At 36.7% G+C, this 21,483-nt stretch overlaps 1 protein-coding gene across 1 annotated transcript in view; it reads right to left on the reverse strand.

The window, feature by feature from the left end:
* The window catches only part of RLF (RLF zinc finger), an 83,011-nt gene that overhangs the window by 44,791 nt on the left and 16,737 nt on the right, over nucleotides 1-21,483 (reverse strand). Inside the window, exons 2-4 of the mRNA XM_007453756.1 lie at nucleotides 6,262-6,416; nucleotides 5,246-5,327; nucleotides 1,067-1,199 (exon numbers count right to left, since the gene is read on the reverse strand). Coding sequence (XP_007453818.1) covers nucleotides 1,067-1,199; nucleotides 5,246-5,327; nucleotides 6,262-6,416 — 370 coding nt within the window. The remainder of the gene's footprint in view (nucleotides 1-1,066; nucleotides 1,200-5,245; nucleotides 5,328-6,261; nucleotides 6,417-21,483) is intronic.

The raw sequence follows: 21,483 nt of genomic DNA on the forward strand, positions 1-21,483 counted from the left end.
CTCTGCAACAAGAGAAGCCACCACAATGAGAAGTCCATGCACCGTTACGAAGAGTAGCCCCCCTGCTCGCCCCAACTAGAGAAAGCCTGTGTGCAGCAACAAAGATCCAATACAGCCAAAAATAAATTTTAAAAAAATTTTAAAATAAAATAAAAATTTAAAAAAGATCTATCTAAAGTATAAATAAAAACTGTTCTGAAACTCATTCTTATTCCAGAAACATAATTAACAGAATGTGATCCTTTTTAACTTTCCACTAACTTAAAGCAAATGAAATCATAATTGTTGGACATATAAAATGATATATTTTGTGTGTCTAAAATGCAAATGTCAACTATGTCAACTCAAACCCATAAACCTTCTGGACTTAAACTGACAACTTTGTAAGAATTTTCTTTCTTTGCATATCTCTATAAAAACGCTAAATTCCAACGTTTCATAAATTTAAAATAAGAAGTAATTTTTTTTCATAATCCTCAGCTGTAGTAACCAGTAAACAAAATATCATTATAAGCAAAGTTCTACTATATACCAAGGACTGGAAGCAGATTATTAATTTCTATCTCAGGAACTCTGCATAAACACTGTCAGTCAATGCAACATTTAAAAACAAGTATAGGGCTTCCCTGGTGGCGCAGTGGTTGAGAGTCCACCTGCCGATGCAGGGGACGCGGGTTCGTGCCCCGGTCTGGGAGGATCCCATGTGCTGCGGAGCGGCTGGGCCCGTGGGCCATGGCCGCTGGGCCTGCGCGTCCGGAGCCTGTGCTCCGCAACAGGAGAGGCCGCGGCAGTGAGAGGCCCGCGCACCGCAAAAAGCCCGCATCGCACCAAAAAAAAAAAAAAAAAAAAACAAGTATAAAGGGATACTTTTAAAACACTACATAAATATTCGAGAATCCTTAAGCAAAACATTAAGTGCTAATGGTTAGTTTTTACTATTCAAAGGATAAGAGAATGATTGGTTATAGATACACAGGTGAAATTCACAAAATTTTAACCCAGAAAAAAATTTTAATTCTCTTAGAACTAAATCCTCCTTCAAAAGTCAGTATAGTTTTAAGCTTACCTTCTTCTGTTTCTACTGGCTGTTGAGACAGAATTTTAAGAAGAACAGGGTTTTTCCACACCCCCTCCTTGGTAACATGAACCAGTATTTGTAGGTTATTATTCCCAAATTCCAATAATGCATCATGTGACTCCTTAAAAAAAAAAAAAAGAAAGAAAAAGCATATCCAGAAAACAGGCAATATAAAAAGTCATTCTGCCCTTTCCATATATCTGAATGTCTATGAAAAGACCTATATCTTGGATTTCCTAAAAATAAATAAGCAGAAAAAAAAACTATCCTCAAAGTTTTGTGAAATTCTGTTGCTGCTTTTTAAAAAATGAAACTAGGGCATTTTCACTAAGTTAAAGAGTACCTTTAAAATGTTTTCCTGAATTCTCCTAGGTAAAATTATCACAATTCAATTTCCATCCTTGAATTACTCAATTATTTTAAGGCCACTGGCACAGATTTCTTTTAAAAAGATTCTGCAGTATTCACACAGGCAACCTATTCCTTCTAACAGAAGTATGACTTAATGGCATCTATTGTTATATATCTTTTTAATTGTTTAAATTCTTCTATCAAAGGACTTTTAAAATGATAGATGGCTCCAGGGACTTCCCTGGCGGTCCAGCAGTTGGGACTCTGCTTCCAATGCAGGGGGCGCGGGTTCAATCCTTGGTGGGGGAACTGTGATCTCACATGCTACGCAGCCAAAAAATTTTAAAAGTACACAGAAAAATGATAGATGGCTCTAGCTAAAAGTCATGGAAATGTAAGTTATTAGCTGTCATTCTATCTCCTCAGAAAACAAACAAAATATAATTGCTGATAGTTTATTCTTTAAAATACTTATATACACAAAGGGCGGGGAGGTAAGGGGTCAGAAATTTAACTTGACATAAATAATTAAACATATATCTCACTGTCCTTTATTACTAGTGAGGATTATTGGTTGTTTCCATATTCTAAAAATTTAACTTGTTTTCCCTTATTTTAGACTGCTGAAATTCTCAAGGAACATAAGCTTTCACTGGTAGCAGTATTTCTTTGGAAAATAAAATATAGGTTAAAAATGTTCACAGACCTAAGACTATAATCTTATATTCACCTAAGTGAAATATAAAAAATAAAGTTCGCTTTTTTCCCCTTAATTTTCATGTCAGAATGACAGGGTTTTAATACACACACACACACACACACACACACACACACACACACACCCATATACTGAGTTATCTTCTGCTAAGAAAGGTTTTAAAACTGACACAGAAAGTGCTATTTCCAATTAACAGTTAACTAACAGCAATATTTAAATGCTATAATTTTCCTTTAATGGCTTGAAATGGCTTGACCTGTCCTCAGGCTTCTTTTTCCTTAACTTAGGACAACAGGCATTTACTTTGTAGTGAAGATGAAGATTCTATGTCGGAATGTGCTGTGTCTGGTTAACATATTTGTAATACCTAACAGCCCTATACCATTACACTTTAGCAGAACACTGTCACCCCCATGATACATAGCAACTAAAATAAAAAGCCACTGTTTGGGTTAAAAACAAAAACAATTTTCTAATTTTTCATCTGTTCAAAATACAGTTTATTCTGAGTAAGAATGATGTGTAATCCTTTATTACATATATATACACATACACATATATATATTATAGCAAAGTTACTTTTAAAAAATAACATTAGGTGGTCCAGTGGTTAGGACTCTGCGTTTCCACTGCAGGGGACATGGGTTCAATCCCTGGTCAGGGAAGTAAGATCCCACAAGCCTCACAGTGCAGCCAATGAATGAATAAATGAATGAAGAGAGAAGAAGGAAGGAATGAAGGAAGGGAGGGAGGCAGGGAGGCAGGCACTTTAAAAAAATAAAAAATAACATTAAATAGAGTCCTTAAAAACTATGGTGGAATTTTAAAAGTAATTAAAAAACTTAGATTTCTTTCTTTTTTAAGGTAAAACTATCCGTATCTTGAAATCTACAATACAGAAATACTAGCACAAGATGTTCACTCTAGCACTGTTTACAATAAACAGCAAAGAGATTTGGCCAAATAATTTATGGTGCAGCCACATAACAGAATCCCAGGCAGTCATCAAGGGAGAGCTACATATGCAATCCTAGATACATGTCCATGTTAAAATCATTAAGTTAAAAAAAGTTGCAAAAAAACAGGATCTCATTTTCCTTTATTTAAAATTTCATTTCAGAACGTATTTTTATATCCATAATGAAAAGGTCTGGAAGGGTTACACAAGCTATGAACAGTGGTTGAGAATGCTCTCTGTGGCCTGCTCTTGTAAAACTATTCTCTTACCAAAAGTATCCTCAAAACTACCTGCTGCCTTATCCATTTATCACCTAAAATAAGAAAACCTCAAGGTTTTATGTTTCAGATTTCTACAGGGACCATGTCTTATATTTATCTGTACCTCTACTGCATTTATTAAACACATATTCAGAAATGTGAATATATATATCCTAAATGTCTGATAAATACCGGGCAAAGTTACACAGGTCGGAGGGAAGGCAAATATTTTATTCAGGCATACAATCTAAGAAAAGAACAAAGAAATATGAGAGTATTCTCTCTTCAAAGGATACTACTAATAATAATAGTAACAGCCTTAATAAGAATAAGTACACTTGCCCTTCTAGAATGTCGTATGCCAGGACAAAACTACTGGCAGGCAGAATGACAAAATCAATATGCTCTGTATGAAAGATGATTTTAACAGCAGCTGTATGAATATGTGAAGAGTTAGGACATTACAGGGATTAAATCAGGCCAAGAACACGACAAAGAATTCTTCTCCTCAAACAGAAAATCTAAAGATTAACATTATATCATTTCATTTTGGATTTTTTATCCTGGAGGAAAGAATTTCCAGATAATGAGGTGTGCCTGTTAACATGCAAATCTTTACTTATGCCTTCATGAAACAGGTGCAAGCTACTATGGAGTTTGTGTCCTCGAGGAAGCAGTTAAACAAAGCAAGCTCTAGGTATTAATCTAGGTGTAACTTTGGGCAAGCTAATTCACCTCTCTATGCCTATCTCCCCATTTATAAATGGAGATTCAAATGATTTCTACGGTATAAGGTTTGCAATTTGATTAAAAGATACAAAATGTAGGGCTTCCCTGGTGGCGCAGTGGTTGGGAGTCCGCCTGCTGATGCAGGGGACACGGGTTCGTGCCCCGGTCTGGGAGGATCCCACGTGCTGCGGAGCGGCTGGGCCCGTGAACCATGGCCGCTGAGCCTGCGCGTCTGGAGCCTGTGCTCCGCAGCGGGAGAGGCCACATTAGTGAGAGGCCCGCATACCGCAAAAAAAAAAAAAAAATAAAAAAAAAAAATCATAGCAAGTAATTCTATAAGTATAACGTAACTTTACTTCTGAGATTAGAAAGTAATCATTTGTAAATTACACAAAGAAATATCAATTTCTTACTGCCAGTTTTATTTAAAAAATTTATACCGAAAAAAAAAAAAAAAAAAAAAAAAAAAGATACAAAATGTAAAAACAATGTAGAGTACTGTTTGGTACATAATTAATGATAATAAATGGATGGTAGCTATTTACTTATTATGTCTATTTTCTTTAAATAGTTTTTCTATCTCTACTGGTAACAGGCAAATTTGCTTCCTATTGTTTTTCCTCCTACCTTACTCTCCCCTCCCCAACTTGCTACTTTCTGATCTGCTCATCTAAGAATTCTGATAACCAAGCCAATATAAGAGCCAACGTAGCTCTCCTGTTGAAAATGCATGCACAGAATCTCTGATGACTATTTTGACAGTTTAAGGGACTTAGCATTGTAAGTCCCTGAAGTGTTAGGGGGAAATTACTAGATAAGTGTACTATCAATGAAGCAAATACTGCTACCTTATAAACATATACAATTTTACATTTTTAATAGCTTTGTTCTGCCTAAAACTTTGTGTCTGAAGAATGAAAACTTTTCTTGTTGTTTCTAAGCTATGTAAAGGCTAACAAAACCAAATGATAGGGAAAAAAACTTTTAGCACACTCCCTTCATCTGGAAGGCCTCCTCATTTCATGAACTTACTACCAATATATAATGAATTTGTTTTTGTTCTAAGTTTCCAATTTTAGTTTGCTGGGAGAAATTAACTACATGCCTTGAATACCTAAACAGAGAACTTTTTTGAGGCCACATCAACTCACCTGTAAAGACTGAAGGAAGAGTACCCAGGCTTCACATGGCAGTTCACTTTCAGACACTGAAAGCAGTAATTCAAAGCAACTCCTAGAATATGAATAACTAAGTCAGTATATAATGGTGGTTATAGTCATAATCAAGTACAGTATGACAGTGATACTGAATATACATTTTACATTTATATAGACTATTTTAAATTTGTTTTTCACTCTTCAAAATTTCATTCAACACTGTTATATTAACTTTTCAACTTTGAAAAAGAGAAAAAAGAAAAACTATGAGGCTTTAGAGGAGGAATAATGGGATTATAAAACCAGGAATGTTTATGTTGCAAAAAAAAGTATAAAGTTAGAGGTTTGGGGTTTGGGAAAATAGGAAGGAAAACAGGTAAGGCCAGAGAAAAATAAAATGGACCACCCAGACTAGAATTTATCTCACCAAACAATCTGCAAACTGAATCAAGGTGATTCCACAACTAAAAACTAACAGCTGTTGTATTTTTTCAATTTGCAAATAAATACATTAAAGGTGTAACTCTGTCTGCTATTAGGCAGCCAAATATTAAAACAGCAGCTAGATTATCATGGACCCTTGGGGTGGTAATCTTATACTGTACCCTGATATTTTCTGCTAGTATAATTCTTAGTTCAAATAATATAACTGTATTGCAGAATTTCACAGTGTTTCCCCCCAAAGTGTTCCTCAAAGACGACCACAGCTTCCAGATACTCTTGTCACTTCACTTGATCTATTCCTAAGGACAGAGAGAAAATGCATCATTCTAAGCCTGAGTAGGAAAAGAGACTCGAGGCAATTAAAGATTATGTCGCTTGGCTGGAGCTTCACTTATACTTTATCTCCTGAAAATGTGAATATAAAGGCTCAGAGCAAAGGAAATTTCATTCAAAGGTATGACCCTGATGTTGCTTTGAACAATGTGATGCCATAGTAAAGAGAAGTCAGGCAAACATTACAACCAAAAATACTCAATTTTAAGAGGGATTTAAGTTCTTAAACTTACAGTACTAATCTGCCAAGCACTAAGAGGACATCTTCGCATTCAGTAGTTAAATATGGGCGAGCACTGGCAAAGCTTTGGATGGCAAGTCGATATACCTCCAGAAGATACACAATATGTTCTGATGCATTCTTGCTGCTTGCATATTGCAATAAGGTCTAAAAAATAAAGTTAGAGTTTTAATTATTAAAAAAAAATAAAGACAATGAAACAAACAAGACTATCTTTGTTCTCAAATGCACTACCCCTTCCTTTTTGTCTAATAGATGCATACACCTTTTATTTGCCTTTTTGTTTTTTTAACATCTTTACTGGAGTATAATTGCTTTACAATGGTGTTAGTTTCTGCTTTATAACAAAGTGAATCAGTTATACATATACATATGTTCCCATATCTCTTCCCTCTTGCGTCTCCCTCCCTCCCACCCTCCCTATCCCACCCCTCTAGGTGGTCACAAACCACCTAGCTGATCTCCCTGTGCTATGCAGCTGCTTCCCACTAGCTATCTATTTTACGTTTGGTAGTGTATATATGTCCATGCCACTCTCTCGCTTTGTCACAGCTTACCCTTCCCCCTCCCCATATCCTTAAGTTCATTCTCTAGTAGGTCTGTGTCTTTATTCCCGTCTTACCCCTAGGTTCTTCATGACCTTTTTTTTTCCCATATATATGTGTTAGCATACGGTATTTGTTTTTCTCTTTCTGACTTACTTCACTCTGTATGACAGACTCTAGGTCAATCCACCTCACTACAAATAACTCAATTTCGTTTCTTTTTATGGCTGAGTAATATTCCATTGTATATATGTGCCACATCTTCTTTATCCATTCATCTGTTGATGGACACTTAGGTTGCTTCCATGTCCTGGCTATTGTAAATAGAGCTGCAATGAACATATTGGTACATGACTCTTTTTGAATTATGGTTTTCTCAGGGTATATGCCCAGTAGTGGGATTGCTGGGTCGTATGGTAGTTCTATTTGTAGTTTTTTAAGGAACCTCCATACTGTTCTCCATGGTGGCTGTATCAATTTACATACCCACCAACAATGCAGCAGTGTTCCCTTTTCTCCACACCCTCTCCAGCATTTATTGTTTGTAGATTTTTTTGATGATGGCCATTCTGACCGGTGTGAGATGATATCTCATTGCAGTTTTGATTTGCATTTGGTTTGTTTAGAGGATTCTATTTTCATCACTTAATAAATTGTTTCTGCTGAGTTAAAGAAAAGGCAGACTGCTCTTCTGACATGAGAATAAACCTAAGAAAAAAGCCATAATACGCCTATAGTTGTTCTCACTAGAGGTCTGGAGTTACCATCTCTGAAATTCAGTAATGTTTCATTAATACAACATTAAATTGAACACCAACCATGTGCCAATACACTGGGTATACAAGGATAAGAATATGATTCCTGACTTACACAAAAGACTTATTGCTGAGTGTAGCCCTCTCAGCTTTTTCTACACACGTAGAACTTATTAGGCTTAATTTATACTTACCAATTTATAAAAGGCTGAGGTTTTTATTTTTAATGAAGTTTATTTCAAAAACTAATATACATGCCAAATGCCAGTTTATTTGTTTACAATGGGGGACAGTCATATTACCACCTGGGGTCCCCATTCCCCATACTTTGATATAAGAGGTTATCTGGTGAGTTTAGAATCTAAAACAAAGGAAAACACAACCACAATAAAGCCTGACAAATTACATGTGTTCAAATGACGACAGAAAGCTGGCTTCTGTTCTCTTTGGACAGTGTGGAAAATCTGCCAAATTCTGCTTTGGGGTCTCTCTTTCTAGGTTCCACAAAGTTGCTCTCCCTACTATTAATATATTTCTTTCCTCTAACAACTGAATAGGTTTTGCTTATGCTTAACTGATACATCTCATTAGGTTAAGACTTGAATTGTGCAAGTCCCCGCCCCCACCCCGAGAACACACATTCTGACTGGGCTAGGGAGTTAAGGCTACTTCAATAATAATTTCTTCTAACTTCCTGTCTTCTGATTTTTCTGCTTAGCAAACTACAAATAGCTGTGGTGGCACTGCAGGATTCCACTGATCTTCTGCAGTTTTTTCTGCAGTTTTCACAATAACAGTCCCTATATCTGTTCTGATAATTAAGAACTGACTGGTCTTGATTATTTAAAACAAACTTAACAGGGAAATATATGATCAACCATTATACCATATACAGTAAAAGCTCTCTTAACTAACACATTGGATTATCTGATCTTTGCATACTTGAATGATCAAGCCAGTTAAACTATTTTAGTACACCCATTTCAATTCAGTATCTTGCTGCTTTATCACAGTCACTTTAGAGAAGCGGGCTCTTTCTCTATTTTCAGAAAAGCATTATGTCCCCATCTAATCAAATCCCGAATTTTAGTAAAATAAGAAAAAAACAATAATAACAGGATCATAAAACTGACCCCACAACAATCCTTTCTAGCTAAAACAGTGAAGAGAAGGAATGCAGAATCGTGTGCTTATCAGTTACGTAAAAAAGATTTCACATAATCTCTCTGAAGAAATTTATTAAAATCTATGTCAGAAAGAAATTGTTTTAGGTCAGCAAATTACTTACTGTCTGCATTGGTTAATCTGAAAACCAGAGGGCTTTACAAATTTATATTCAGTAGCAGATTTTATGCTCCTGAGGTCAGATTTATCTTATCAATCTTTACAGGCCTAACACTCTTCTACCCACTTCCATCTCCATAGGACATTCAAGTCTCATTAAATGTTTACTGAATAAATTTACCATTTTACTGAATAAACTCATCATTCTATTCATTTGACAAATATTTTTTGATAGCCTGCTCTAGTAAGGAGCTAGGTACTGGGAGGAAAGAGATGGGGGCCTATCCTCGTGGAGCTTTCAGAATGAGTCAACACAGCATGATAGTTGAAACCACACATGCAAATTAACCAACTACTGGCTAAAGTATGCAAAGAGAAGGGCATAGTGCATACAGATGAGGTTATTCTTTCCACAGTCCACCTTCCCACTCAGAAGCTCCTGCCACCAATCTAGTGTCTTCTGACACAGACATTCCATTAAGACTCCCAACAAGTTACACAATTTCAAAGATTCAATATCGCATGACTATTTATGTTTACGTTTTTCCCTATACTGATTTATATATTTTTTATATTCCTAAATGTCTTCCCCCCTTACATGTTAATCACATTAAGGAGGTGTCCTTAACATGTCCACTATGAGCATACTCTGGACATTGGAAGAATCACTGGAACAATCTTCACTATCATCTTTTTTAAAAATGCAAGATGAAACTGAATGAATTATAGCCATCCAAAGGACATTTTAAGTATCTCATGTAAACAAAATTCCATCAGAAGCAGAAAAGAAAAATGGAAGTCTCTTATTTTTCTTGAGACATTTAAATTTTAGACACCAACAAAACTGAATAAGAAAGGGGCAATAAATGATAACTAAGACTCCCTCAAGTTCACTGGCATTCTTCAGAGACCAAACTAATGGCCTCTTCTCTTTGTTTCAGTAAATTCATTTACGCTACAAAAGCTTACTATGTGGCAATACTGTGCTGGGTACTAGAGATGAAGACTCTTATCCTGCCCTTAAAGAGCTAAATACACTGAGAGATCAGATAAATTAGCCCAATCAGGTACCATCTTTGATTATTTTAAACATTCTTACAGGGGTGCTCTCATTCATATCCAAGGCAGATTATCTCTCAGGTCCTTGCTATATACCTCAAATGCCTGTTAGACATTTCCATCTGGATGTCCTAGTCAAATCTAAAATTCAACATGTTGAAAACAAACATCTTCCCCAGCAAATATGTTCTTCCTCCTATGTTCCATCTGCTTCTTTTCAGGAGCCAGAGCTAAAAAAACCTGTCCTTGAAACCACCACACCAAAGTTTGCTGATTCAATTGCAGAAAAACCTTTGTCTGTGATCTTATGCTTTATTTCTACAGCCAGTGACCTAGACCAGGCCCCCAACATCCCTCACCTGGAATGCTACAACAGTTTACTTCTCTAGGCTAAATATCCTCCAGTTCTGTGTATGTGTTGTAGTCATAATGTATTTGTACCCCCAAAAAATTAATGCACAGGGAAAATAACTAGAAGGAACTCGGCTAATATGGTTACTAGCACTGGAGTAGTAGTAGGATTATAAACAATTTTCTATCATTTTTATAATTTTCTGAAATTCTTCCCAAATTTTCTTTAATAAGTATTATTATGTTTACAGTGAAGGAAAGAATCTCTTCCCTATCCCAATTCTATCTATATTCCTCACTACATGGTTTCATACATCCCTTACTACATGGTTTCAAAGAGATTGGTAGCATCCTATTCTCTGAAACTATCAAGGAAGGAGAATTCTCTTCTTCATGATGGTCATATTTTATGCAGGGATGCGTTCCAATTTAAAACTCAAGTGGTTGAAGACTAATTTTTCCAGTGGAATAACCATAGTTATTGGTTTTGAGCACACAGTATGCACTAGGTATCTTCCTAAGAGCTTTACATGCTACGAACATTTAATACAACAACCTGAAGAGCTAGGTGATTTAACATCAGCTCATTATTTTTTATTTACATCTTTATTGGAGTATAATTGCTTTACAATGGTGTGTTAGTTTCTGCTTCATAACAAAGTGAATCAGTTATACGTATACATATGTTCCCATATCTCTTCCCTATTGCATCTCTCCCCCTCCCACCCTCCCTATGCCACCCCTCTATGTGGTCACAAAGCACCGAGCTGATCTCCCTGTGCTATGCGGCTGCTTCCCACTAGCTATTGATTTTATATTTAGTAGTGTATATATGTCCATGCCACTCTCTCACTTTGTCCCAGCTTACCCTTCCCCCTCCCCATATCCTCAAGTCCATTCTCTAGTAGGTCTGTATCTTTATTCCTGTCTTACCCTAGGTTCTTCATGACATTTTTTTTCTTAAATTCCATATATATGTATTAGCATACGGTATTTGTCTTTCTCTTTCTGACTTACTTCACTCTGTATGACAGACTCTAGGTCCATCCACCTCATTACAAATAGCTCAATTTCGTTTCTTTTTATGGCTGAGTAACATTCCATTGTATATATGTGCCACATCTTCTTTATCCATTCATCCGACGACGGGCACTTAGGTTGTTTCCATCTCCTGGCTATTGTAAATAGAGCTGTGATGAACATTTTGGTACATGACTCTTTTTGAATTATGGTTTTCTCAGGGTATATGCCCAGTAGTGGGATTGCTGGGTCATATGGTAGTTCTATTTTTAGTTTTTTAAGGAACCTCCATACTGTTCTCCATAGTGGCTGTACCAATTCACATTCCCACCAGCAGTGCAAGAGTGTTCCCTTTTCTCCACACCCTCTCCAGCATTTATTGTTTCTAGATTTTTTGATGATGGCCATTCTGACTGGTGTGAGATGATATCTCATTGTAGTTTTGATTTGCATTTCTCTAATGATTAATGATGTTGAGCATTCTTTCATGTGTTTGTTGGCAGTCTGTATATCTTCTTTGGAGAAATGTCTATTTAGGTCTTCTGCCCATTTTTGGATTGGGTTGTTTATTTTTTTGTTATTGAGCTGCATGAGCTGCCTGTAAATTTTAGAGATTAATCCTTTGTCAGTTGATTCATTTGCAAATATTTTCTCCCATTCTGAGGGCTGTCTTTTGGTCTTGTTTATGGTTTCCTTTGCTGTGCAAAAGCTTTGAAGTTTCATTAGGTCCCATTTGTTTATTTTTGTTTTTATCTCCATTACTCTAGGAGATGGGTCAAGAAGGATCTTGCTGTGATTTATGTCATAGAGTGTTCTGCCTATGTTTTCCTCTAAGAGTTTGATAGTTTCTGGCCTTACATTTAGGTCTTTAATCCATTTTGAGCTTATTTTTGTGTATGGTGTTAGGGAGTGATCTAATCTCATACTTTTACATGTACCTGTCCAATTTTCCCAGCACCACTTATTGAAGAGGCTGTCCTTTCTCCACTGTATATTCCTGCCACCTTTATCAAAGATAAGGTGACCATATGTGCATGGGTTTATCTCTGGGCTTTCTATCCTATTCCATTGATCTATCTTTCTGTTTTTGTGCCAGTACCATACTGTCTTGATTACTGTAGCTTTGTAGTATAGTCTGAAGTCAGAGAGCCTGACTCCTCCAGCTCCGTTTTTTGTTCTCAAGATTGCTTTGGCTATTTGGGGTCTTTTGTGTTTCCATACAAATTGTGAAATTTTTTGTTCTAGTTCTGTGAAAAATGCCAGTGGTAGTTTGATAGGGATTGCACTTAATCTGTAGATTGCTTTGGGTAGTAGAGTCATTTTCACAATGTTGATTCTTCCAATCCAAGAACATGGTATATCTCTCCATCTGTTTGTATCATCTTTAATTTCTTTCACCAGTGTCTTATAATTTTCTGCATACAGGTCTTTTGTCTCCTTAGGTAGGTTTATTCCTAGATATTTTATTCTTTTTGTTGCAATGGTAAATGGGAGTGTTTTCTTGATTTCACTTTCAGATTTTTCATCATTAGTATATAGGAATGCCAGAGATTTCTGTGCATTAATTTTGTATCCTGCTACTTTATCAAATTCATTGATTAGCTCTAGTAGTTTTCTGGTAGCATCTTTAGGATTCTCTATGTATAGTATCATGTCATCTGCAAACAGTGACAGCTTTACTTCTTCTTTTCCGATTTGGATTCCTTTTATTTCCTTTTCTTCTCTGATTGCTGTGGCATCAGCTCATTTTTAAAATGGGAAAACCAAAGCACAGAGAGATTAAGTTATTTTCCAAAAGACACCTGGTATTAAATGTTAGGATTTGAACTAGGGTCATCTGACTCCAGAGCCCACACTTAATTACTGTGCTACAAGACTTTTCAGAATGCACAATTCTACAACTATTTTAGGTGTGTTTTAAAACTCTACTTTCCCCACCAGGTGTTAACTTTAATCTTTTACAGCAAGTAGTATCATGGTCATCATCTGGCCTTCTTCCTGAGAGTTTACAACATTTAGTTTCCATTTAAAGTGACTGCTTCTGGGGAAAGTTTTCCAGCAATAGTGCTGATTAATACTCCACAGTTCAGAATGCTGGTAGTTTACAAAGAAATGACAAAAATATCTGGTACTTGTTAAAGCTGCATGTCCTATGGCAACAGGAAATTATGTGACTTTTAATAGAGGAGGATTTTCATTATTTCAAATTTTGCACATAAAGCGAAAAATCTTATTGATTTTAATTTCTCAACTCGTGAAATTCCCAGAATTACATAAATTTGAGTAAAATGTGATTGCACTATGACAGACTCTCAGCAGGGGGTAGCACTTGAGCTGGATTTCTGAGGTACGGGTCAAGTTTGAAAATTCAAAAGTGAGGGAAACAGGACTCCAAGTAGACAGTAACTTGAACAAAGTCAGAAAAGACCAATAGAACAGATAGGGCAAACAGTGACAAGACTTTACATCCGTTGGTGAGGAAGCAGGGGAGGTTTCCCTAGAAGAGACTAAGCTGGGTATGAGATGGAATGGGAAGACAACAGCTGGCTGCTTACATTCGGAAAGTGGCTAGAGTAAATTACAACTTTTAAGTCTTTTACATATGCTGCTATTAGGCCCCACCTCACACTTTCCATATTGGTTACAGTTGTTTTTTTAAAATCCAGAAATATGACTTACTTATTAGTCTATCTACCTACCTATTCATCTATCCTGGATTCAGTTCATCATCCCAGCCTACTAAGATTATTTTTAGATAGTGATTCTGTCATGGGATTTAACTATGCTTTCTAACTTCATTTCATTTTCAAAAATATCTTTTGCTGTTTTTTCATAAAATTAATATCCTTTATTGTTTAAGAAATATAGATCAACAGAGAAGTAAAAATAAAAATGTCAACAATCTACACTATCACTACCCAAAAACAGACCACTGTTAACAGGTAATATTAGGTTTGAGGGCTTTTTAATGCCTAAATAGCAGTATTTTAATGGACTCAAACTATACATTGTTTTGTAAAATTTTCTTCAACATCAGTATCTTTATAGTTCATGTGTGTATCACAGTTTATTACTCAAGTCCCTGTTTCTGGGCATGATGGTTTCTAACTCTGCATTATTATATGTAATATTTAGGACAATGTTCTATAAACGGAATTGCTGGGTCAAAGGATGCATAATTCTTAAGACTCTACATAGTGCCAAATTCTGCACCAGAAAATTTGTTCCAATTTACATTCCTATTATTTATGTAAGATAGTAACAGATTGAGGAACTGTCACAATTATTGTACATTACAACCTAAATACAACTTTTTGAGGGTCAACTGGATAAGGGAAATACATTATTTTGTTTATTCAATTTATAATCTTTTCATTACTACTGTGGTTGAATAAAAATTTTCATGTTTCCTTTACAGCACCCATATGGTATCTTCATTTCAGTTATCAATAGCAGTAAGGAAGAGAGCTTGGATGAGAACAGCATCAACAGTTAATCTTCCCAAAAAACTGAAGAGGTAATACATCCTAACTCATTCTATGAGGCCAGCATTACCTTGATACAAAAGCCAGACAAAGACTACAAGTAAAGAAAACTACAGATCCATATGCCTTATGAACACTGATACAAAAATCATCAACAAAATACTAGCAAACTGAATTCAATGGCATATTAAAATGGATTATACACTATGACCAAGTGGGATTTATTCCTGGAATGCAAGGATGGTAAAGCATACACAAACCGATTAGTGTACTACACCACATTAAGAGCATGAAGGGAAAAAACCTCACATGATCACCTCCACTGATGAAGAGTGTTTGAAAAATTCAACAACCTTTCATGCATGATTAAAAAATACAAAACACTCAACAAACTAGGAGTAGAAGAAAATTACCTCCACATAATATAGACCATGAATGAAAAACCCTAACATTATACTCAATGGTGAAAGACTAAAAGTTTTTCCTTTAAGCTCAGGAAGAAGGATATCCACATTCACCACTTCTATTCAATACAGTACTGGAAGTCCTAGTGAGAGCAATTAGGCAAGAAAAAGAAATAAAAGGCATCCAAATTGGAAAGAAAAATACAGTATCACTGTTTGCAGATGACATGATTTTACATATATTAAATATTCCATACCAAAAAAACTATTCATATAAACAAGTTCAGCAAAGTTGCAGGATACAAAATCAACATACAAAAACCAGTTGTGTTTTTTGTTCTTGGCCACGCCGCACAGCTTGCAGGATCTTAGTTCCACAACCAGGGATCACACCCGGGCCCACAGCAGTGAAACCACACAGTCCTAACAACTGGACTGCCAGGGAATTCCCTCCCTTGTGGTTTTATACACTAACAATAAATAATCTGAAAAGGAAGTTAACTATTCCATTTACAATCACATCAAAAAAACAGGAATAAACCAAGGAAGTGAAAGACTTGCACACTGAAAACTATTAAAACTTGATGAGAGGGCTTCCCTGGTGGCACAGTGGTTAAGAATCTGCCTGCCAATGCAGGGGACACGGGTTCGAGCCCTGGTCTGGGAAGATCCCACATGCCGCGGAGCAACTAAGCCCATGCGCCACAACTACTGAGCCTGCGCTCTAGAGTCCACGAGCCACAACTACTGAGCCTGAGTGCCACAACTACTGAAGCCCGCATGCCTAGAGCATGTGCTCCACAACAACAGAAGCCACTGCAAGGAGAAGCCAGCACACCACAGTGAAGAGTAGCCCCCGCTCACAGCAACTAGAGAAAGCCCGCGCACAGCCACGAAGACGCAGTGCAGCAGCAACCAATCAATAAATAAATTTATATATTAAAAAAACTTGGAGATATTAAAGAAGACACAAATAAATGGCAAGATATGTCATGAAAATGTCCATGGACTGAAATACAATATTGTTAAGATGTCAATACTATACAAAGCAACCCACAGATTCAATGCAATCCCTATCAAAATCCCAATGATTTTTGGGGGTGGGGGGTAGAAATAGAAAAATCCATCCTAAAATTAACATAGAATCTCAAGGGACCTTGAACTGCCAAAACAAACTTGAAAAAGAAGAATGAGGTTGTAAATATGATACTTTCTGGTTTCAAAATTTACTACAAAGCTACAGTAATCAAAGCAGTGTGTACTCGAGTGAAGACAGACACACAGACCAATGAAATAGAGGAGTCCAGAAATAAACCCACGCATATATGGTCAAATGATTTTCCAGGTGCCAAGACCATTCAGTGGGGGAAAGGACAGTCTTTTCAACAAACGGCGTTGGGAAAATTGAATATCCATATGCAAAAGAATTAGACTCTTACCTTATACCATAAATTAGCTCAAAATAGATCTAAGATCAGATTGCAAAGGCAAAAGAAATAAAAGCAAAAATAAACAAATGGGACCTAATGAAACTTAAAAACTTCTGCACAGCAAACAAAACCATCAACAAAACAAAAAGACAACCTATGGAACAGGAGAAAATATTTGCAAATGATGTGACTGACAAGGGGTTAATATCCAAAATATACCAACAATTCCTACAACTCAGTATCAAAAAACCAAACAACCCAATCAAACAATGGGCAGAAAACCTATACAGACATCTCTCCAAAAAGACACACAGATGACCAACAGGCACATGAAAAGATACTCAACATCACTAATTATCAGAGAAATGCAAATCAAAACCACAATGAGATATCACCTCACATCAGTCAGAATGGCTATCATCAAAAAGTCTACAAATAACAAATGCTGGACAGAACGTGGAGAAAAAGGAACCCTCCTACACTGTTGGTGGGAACGTAAACTCGTGCAGCCACCATGGAAAAAAGCGTGAAGATTCCTTTAAAAACTAAAAATAAAGCTACCATATCATCCAGCAATTCCACCTCTGGGCATATATCCTGAAAAGACAAAAACTCTGATTTGAAAAGATACATGTACCCCAATGTTCACAGTAGCATTATTCACAATACCCAAGATGGAAACAACCCAAGCACCCACCAAGAGACAACTGGCTTAAGAAGACACACACACACACACCCCACACACACAACAGAATATTACACAGTCATAAAATAGAATGAAATATTGCCATTTGCAGCAACATGGATGGACCTAGAGAATATCATACTAAATGAAGTCAGTCAGACAGAGAAAGACAAATATCACATGATATCACTTATATGGGGAATCTAAAAAATAATAAAAATGAATCTATATACGAAACAGAAACAGACTCACAGACACAGAAAACAAACTTATGGTTATCAAAGGGGAAGGGGGGGATAAATTAGGAGTACTATGGGATTAACAGATACAAACTGCTACATATAAAACAGATAAGCAGGGCTTCCCTGGTGGCGCAGTGGTTAAGAATCCGCCTGCCAATGCAGGGGACACTGGTTTGAGCCCTGGTCCAGGAAGATCCCACAAGCCGCGAGGCAAGTAAGCCTGTGCGCCACAACTACTAAGCCTGCACTCTAGACCCTGCAAGCCACAACTACTGAAGCCCATGGGCTTAGAGCCCGGGCTCTGCAACAAGAGAAGCCACCACAATGAGAAGCCTGCGCACCGCAACGAAGACCCAACGCAGCCAAAAATAAATAAATTAAAAAACAGAACAAAAAAAAACAGATAAGCAGCAAGGATTTACTGTATATCACAGGAAACTATATGCAATATCTTGTAATAACCTATAATGGAAAATAATCTGAAAAATATATGTATAACAATAATTTTGCTGTACACCTGAAACTAACACAATATTGTAAATCAACTACACTTCAATTAAAAAAAGAAAAGAAAAAAGGAAAAAATAGATCTAAGAGCTAAAAATCATAAAACACTTGGAAGAAAACAGTGGAAAAGCTTCATGATATTGGACTTGGAAATGATTTCTTAGTCATGATACTGAGAGCACACGTAACAAAAGTATAAACAGATGAACTGAGCTATATCAAAATTAAAAACTTTTGTACCCCGAAATTTGGATACTATCCATGTGGTAAAAAGAAAACCTGCAAAACAGGTGAAAATAGCTGCAAGTCATCTATCTGTTAATGGATTAATATCCAAAATATATAAAGCTTTAAAACTCAACAACAACAAAATCCAATTAATAATGGGCAAAGGACTTAAACAGACATTTCTCCAAAGAAGATACACAAATGGCCAATAAGCACATGAAAAAATGTTCAACATCAGTAAGTAGGAAATGCAAATCAAAATCACAATGAGATACCATTTCACACTCATTAGGATAGTTATTATCAAAAACAAACAAACAGAAAATAACAATTGTTTGCAAAAATGTGGAGAATTTGGAACCCCTGTGCATTGTTGGTGGGAATGTAAAATGGTTCAGCCACTGTGCAAAATGTATGATGGTTTCTCCAAAAATTAAACAGAATTACTATATGATCTAGTAATTTCACTTCTGGATATACACCCAAAAGAACTGAAAGCAGTGACCTGAAGAGCTATTTGTTCCCATGTTCATAGCAGCATTATTTACAATAGGTGGATGCAATCCAAGAACCCATCAAGGGATGGATGAACAAATTGTGGTATATAAACAGTGGAATATTATTCAGCCTTAAAAAGAAAGGAAATTTGACACATGCTACAACCTCAATGAATCTTAAAGCCATTACGCTAAGTGAAATAAGCAAGTCACAATGAGACATAGGTTTCCACTTATAAAAACGCACCATAGTCAAATTCATAGAGGCAGAAAGCAGAACGGTGGTTACCAGAGGCAGGGGAGAGGGACGAATGGGGGATTAATGTCTGATGAGTTCAGAGGTTCAGTGTGGGAAGATGAAAATGTTCTGAAGACGAATGGTGGTGATAGTTGCATAACAACATAATATACTTAATGCCATTGTGAACTGTATGCTTAAAAATAGCTAAAGTGGCAAATTTTATATTATGCATACTTCACTACAATATTAAAAAATACCCAAAAAAGTTAACTTTATGTCTTGAGATTTAAGAAGAGCAATTTTCAAGAAACAGAAGTGCATAAGCATGATTAGGAAGACTGGGGAAAGAGAAGGATAAATTCAAATACCCCACATTTCTGTTTTAGTAAGTCACTAGTACTAAAGAGATTGATCTAGAATACCTCTTAAATCTTGAGATTCTTAAATCCAAGCTTTGTCACACTGGGGAAGAGGATCACAATTCTGAGGCAGTTGTGTAATAGAGTGAAATAACATGCCTTTCGGCTGTGGATTCAAACCTCTACCCCCCATCATTTGCCAGCTAACTTCTCTGGGTCTTGATTTTTAAAAATCACTTAACTGAAATGACTGAGTACTCATTTTGCACCAGACATTGCACAATACAGCTTAAAAAAACTGTGGCAAAATACACGTAACAAAACTTACTACCTTAACCATTTTTTTAAGTGTACAGTTCTGTGACATTACACTGCCGTGCTACCATCACCAACATCCATCCACAGAACTTGTTTCATCTTGAAAAACTGAAACTGACCCATTAAACAATAACTCCCCATTTCCCCTTCCCTCCAGCCCCTGGCAATCACCATTCTACTTCCTGTCTCTATGTGTAATATAGCTTTCATAACACTGTATTTTATGTTTGAAAAAAGCAACACAAGAGTGTGGTAATGGCATCAGGGTATACAAATAGATCAACAGAACAGAATAAAGTCCAGAAACAGACCTACATACATATGGCTAATTGATTTTCAGCAAAGCGCAAAGGCAATTTCTCAATTCAATGGGAAAGCAGTCTTTACAACAAATGATTCTGGAACATTCAGATGTTCATATTTTTAGAAAAAGAACTTCCACCCATCACTCACACAATACACAAAAATTAACTCCAAATGGATCATAGATCTAAATGTAAAACCTAAAACAGTAACATTTATAGAAGAGAACATAGAAAGCCTTTGTGCTCTTGGGTTAGGCAGATTTCTCAGGCATAACATGAAAAATACAATCAATAAAAGAACAAGTTGGGCTTCCCTGGTGGCTCAGTGGTTAAGAATAGGCCTGCCAATGCAGGAGACACGGGTTCGAGCCCTGGTCCGGGAAGATCCCACATGCCGCAGAGCAACTAAGTCCGTGCGCCACAACTACTGAGCCTGTGCTCTAGGGCCCGCGAGCCACAACTACTGAAGCCTGCACGCCCTAGAGCCCGCGCTCTGCAACTAGAGAAGCCACCTCAATGAGAAGCCTGTGCACTGCAACAAAGAGTAGCCCCTGCTCACCACAACTAGAGTAAGCTCGTGCACAGCAACGAAGACCCAACACAGTCAGAAATAAATAAAATTAATTAATAAAAATAAATAAAAGAACAAGTTAATAAACTGAAATTTATCAAAATTAAGAACTTGTGTCCTTCGAAAGACACTGTTAAGAGAATAAAAAGACAAACCACAGCCTAGGAGAATACATGCCAACAAGCAAGCCATGGCTTGGCTGCTCTTCTGCCCATCTAGTAATGCAGGACTTTTCGTTCCTGTTAATGTCTCACCCAGTTTTTCCTTGAAGTTCTTGATAGTGTCTCTCATGAGTTTAGAAAAGTTCTGTCCACAATGTGTGTCTGCCACCATGTTGTTCTGCCTCAGTTCATCCTTGTCATGATCTGCTCCTTCTAAGCTGGCAGAGAGCACCTCAGGCTTTCTCCATCAACACAATGGAATCTGTGTCACAGCCAAGGGTGTTCCCTCCAGAGATCCCAAGTGAACCAGAGGCAGAATGTGTGTAACTTAAAAGTGATACAAATCACCATCCCCAATCTGTCTACCCTTTGCCATCTAAGTCACAACATTTAAAAAAGGAAAAAAAAGAAGAATATATTGCATAAAGGACTTGGGTCCAGAAACACACACATACATCCCTCAAAACTCAACAGTAAGAAAAGAGACAATCCAATTTTTTCAAATGAGCAAGAGTTGAAAAGATACATTCCCAAAGAAGATATACGGTTGGTAACTAAGCACATGAAAAGATACTAAACAGAAGTCATTAGGGGAAGGCAAATGAGAACCACAATGAGCTGCCATATTAATTTTAAAATGGCTAAAACTAAAAAGACTGGCCACACCAAGTGCTGATCAGGAGGTGGAAAACTAGAACTCTCATACATTTTTGGCAGGAATGTAAAATGATACGACTACTCTCAAAAACCTGACATGTGACCCAGCC

Source organism: Lipotes vexillifer, unplaced genomic scaffold (assembly GCF_000442215.2).
Source record: "Lipotes vexillifer unplaced genomic scaffold, Lipotes_vexillifer_v1.1 scaffold213, whole genome shotgun sequence".
Classification (NCBI taxonomy): Eukaryota; Metazoa; Chordata; class Mammalia; order Artiodactyla; family Lipotidae; genus Lipotes; species Lipotes vexillifer.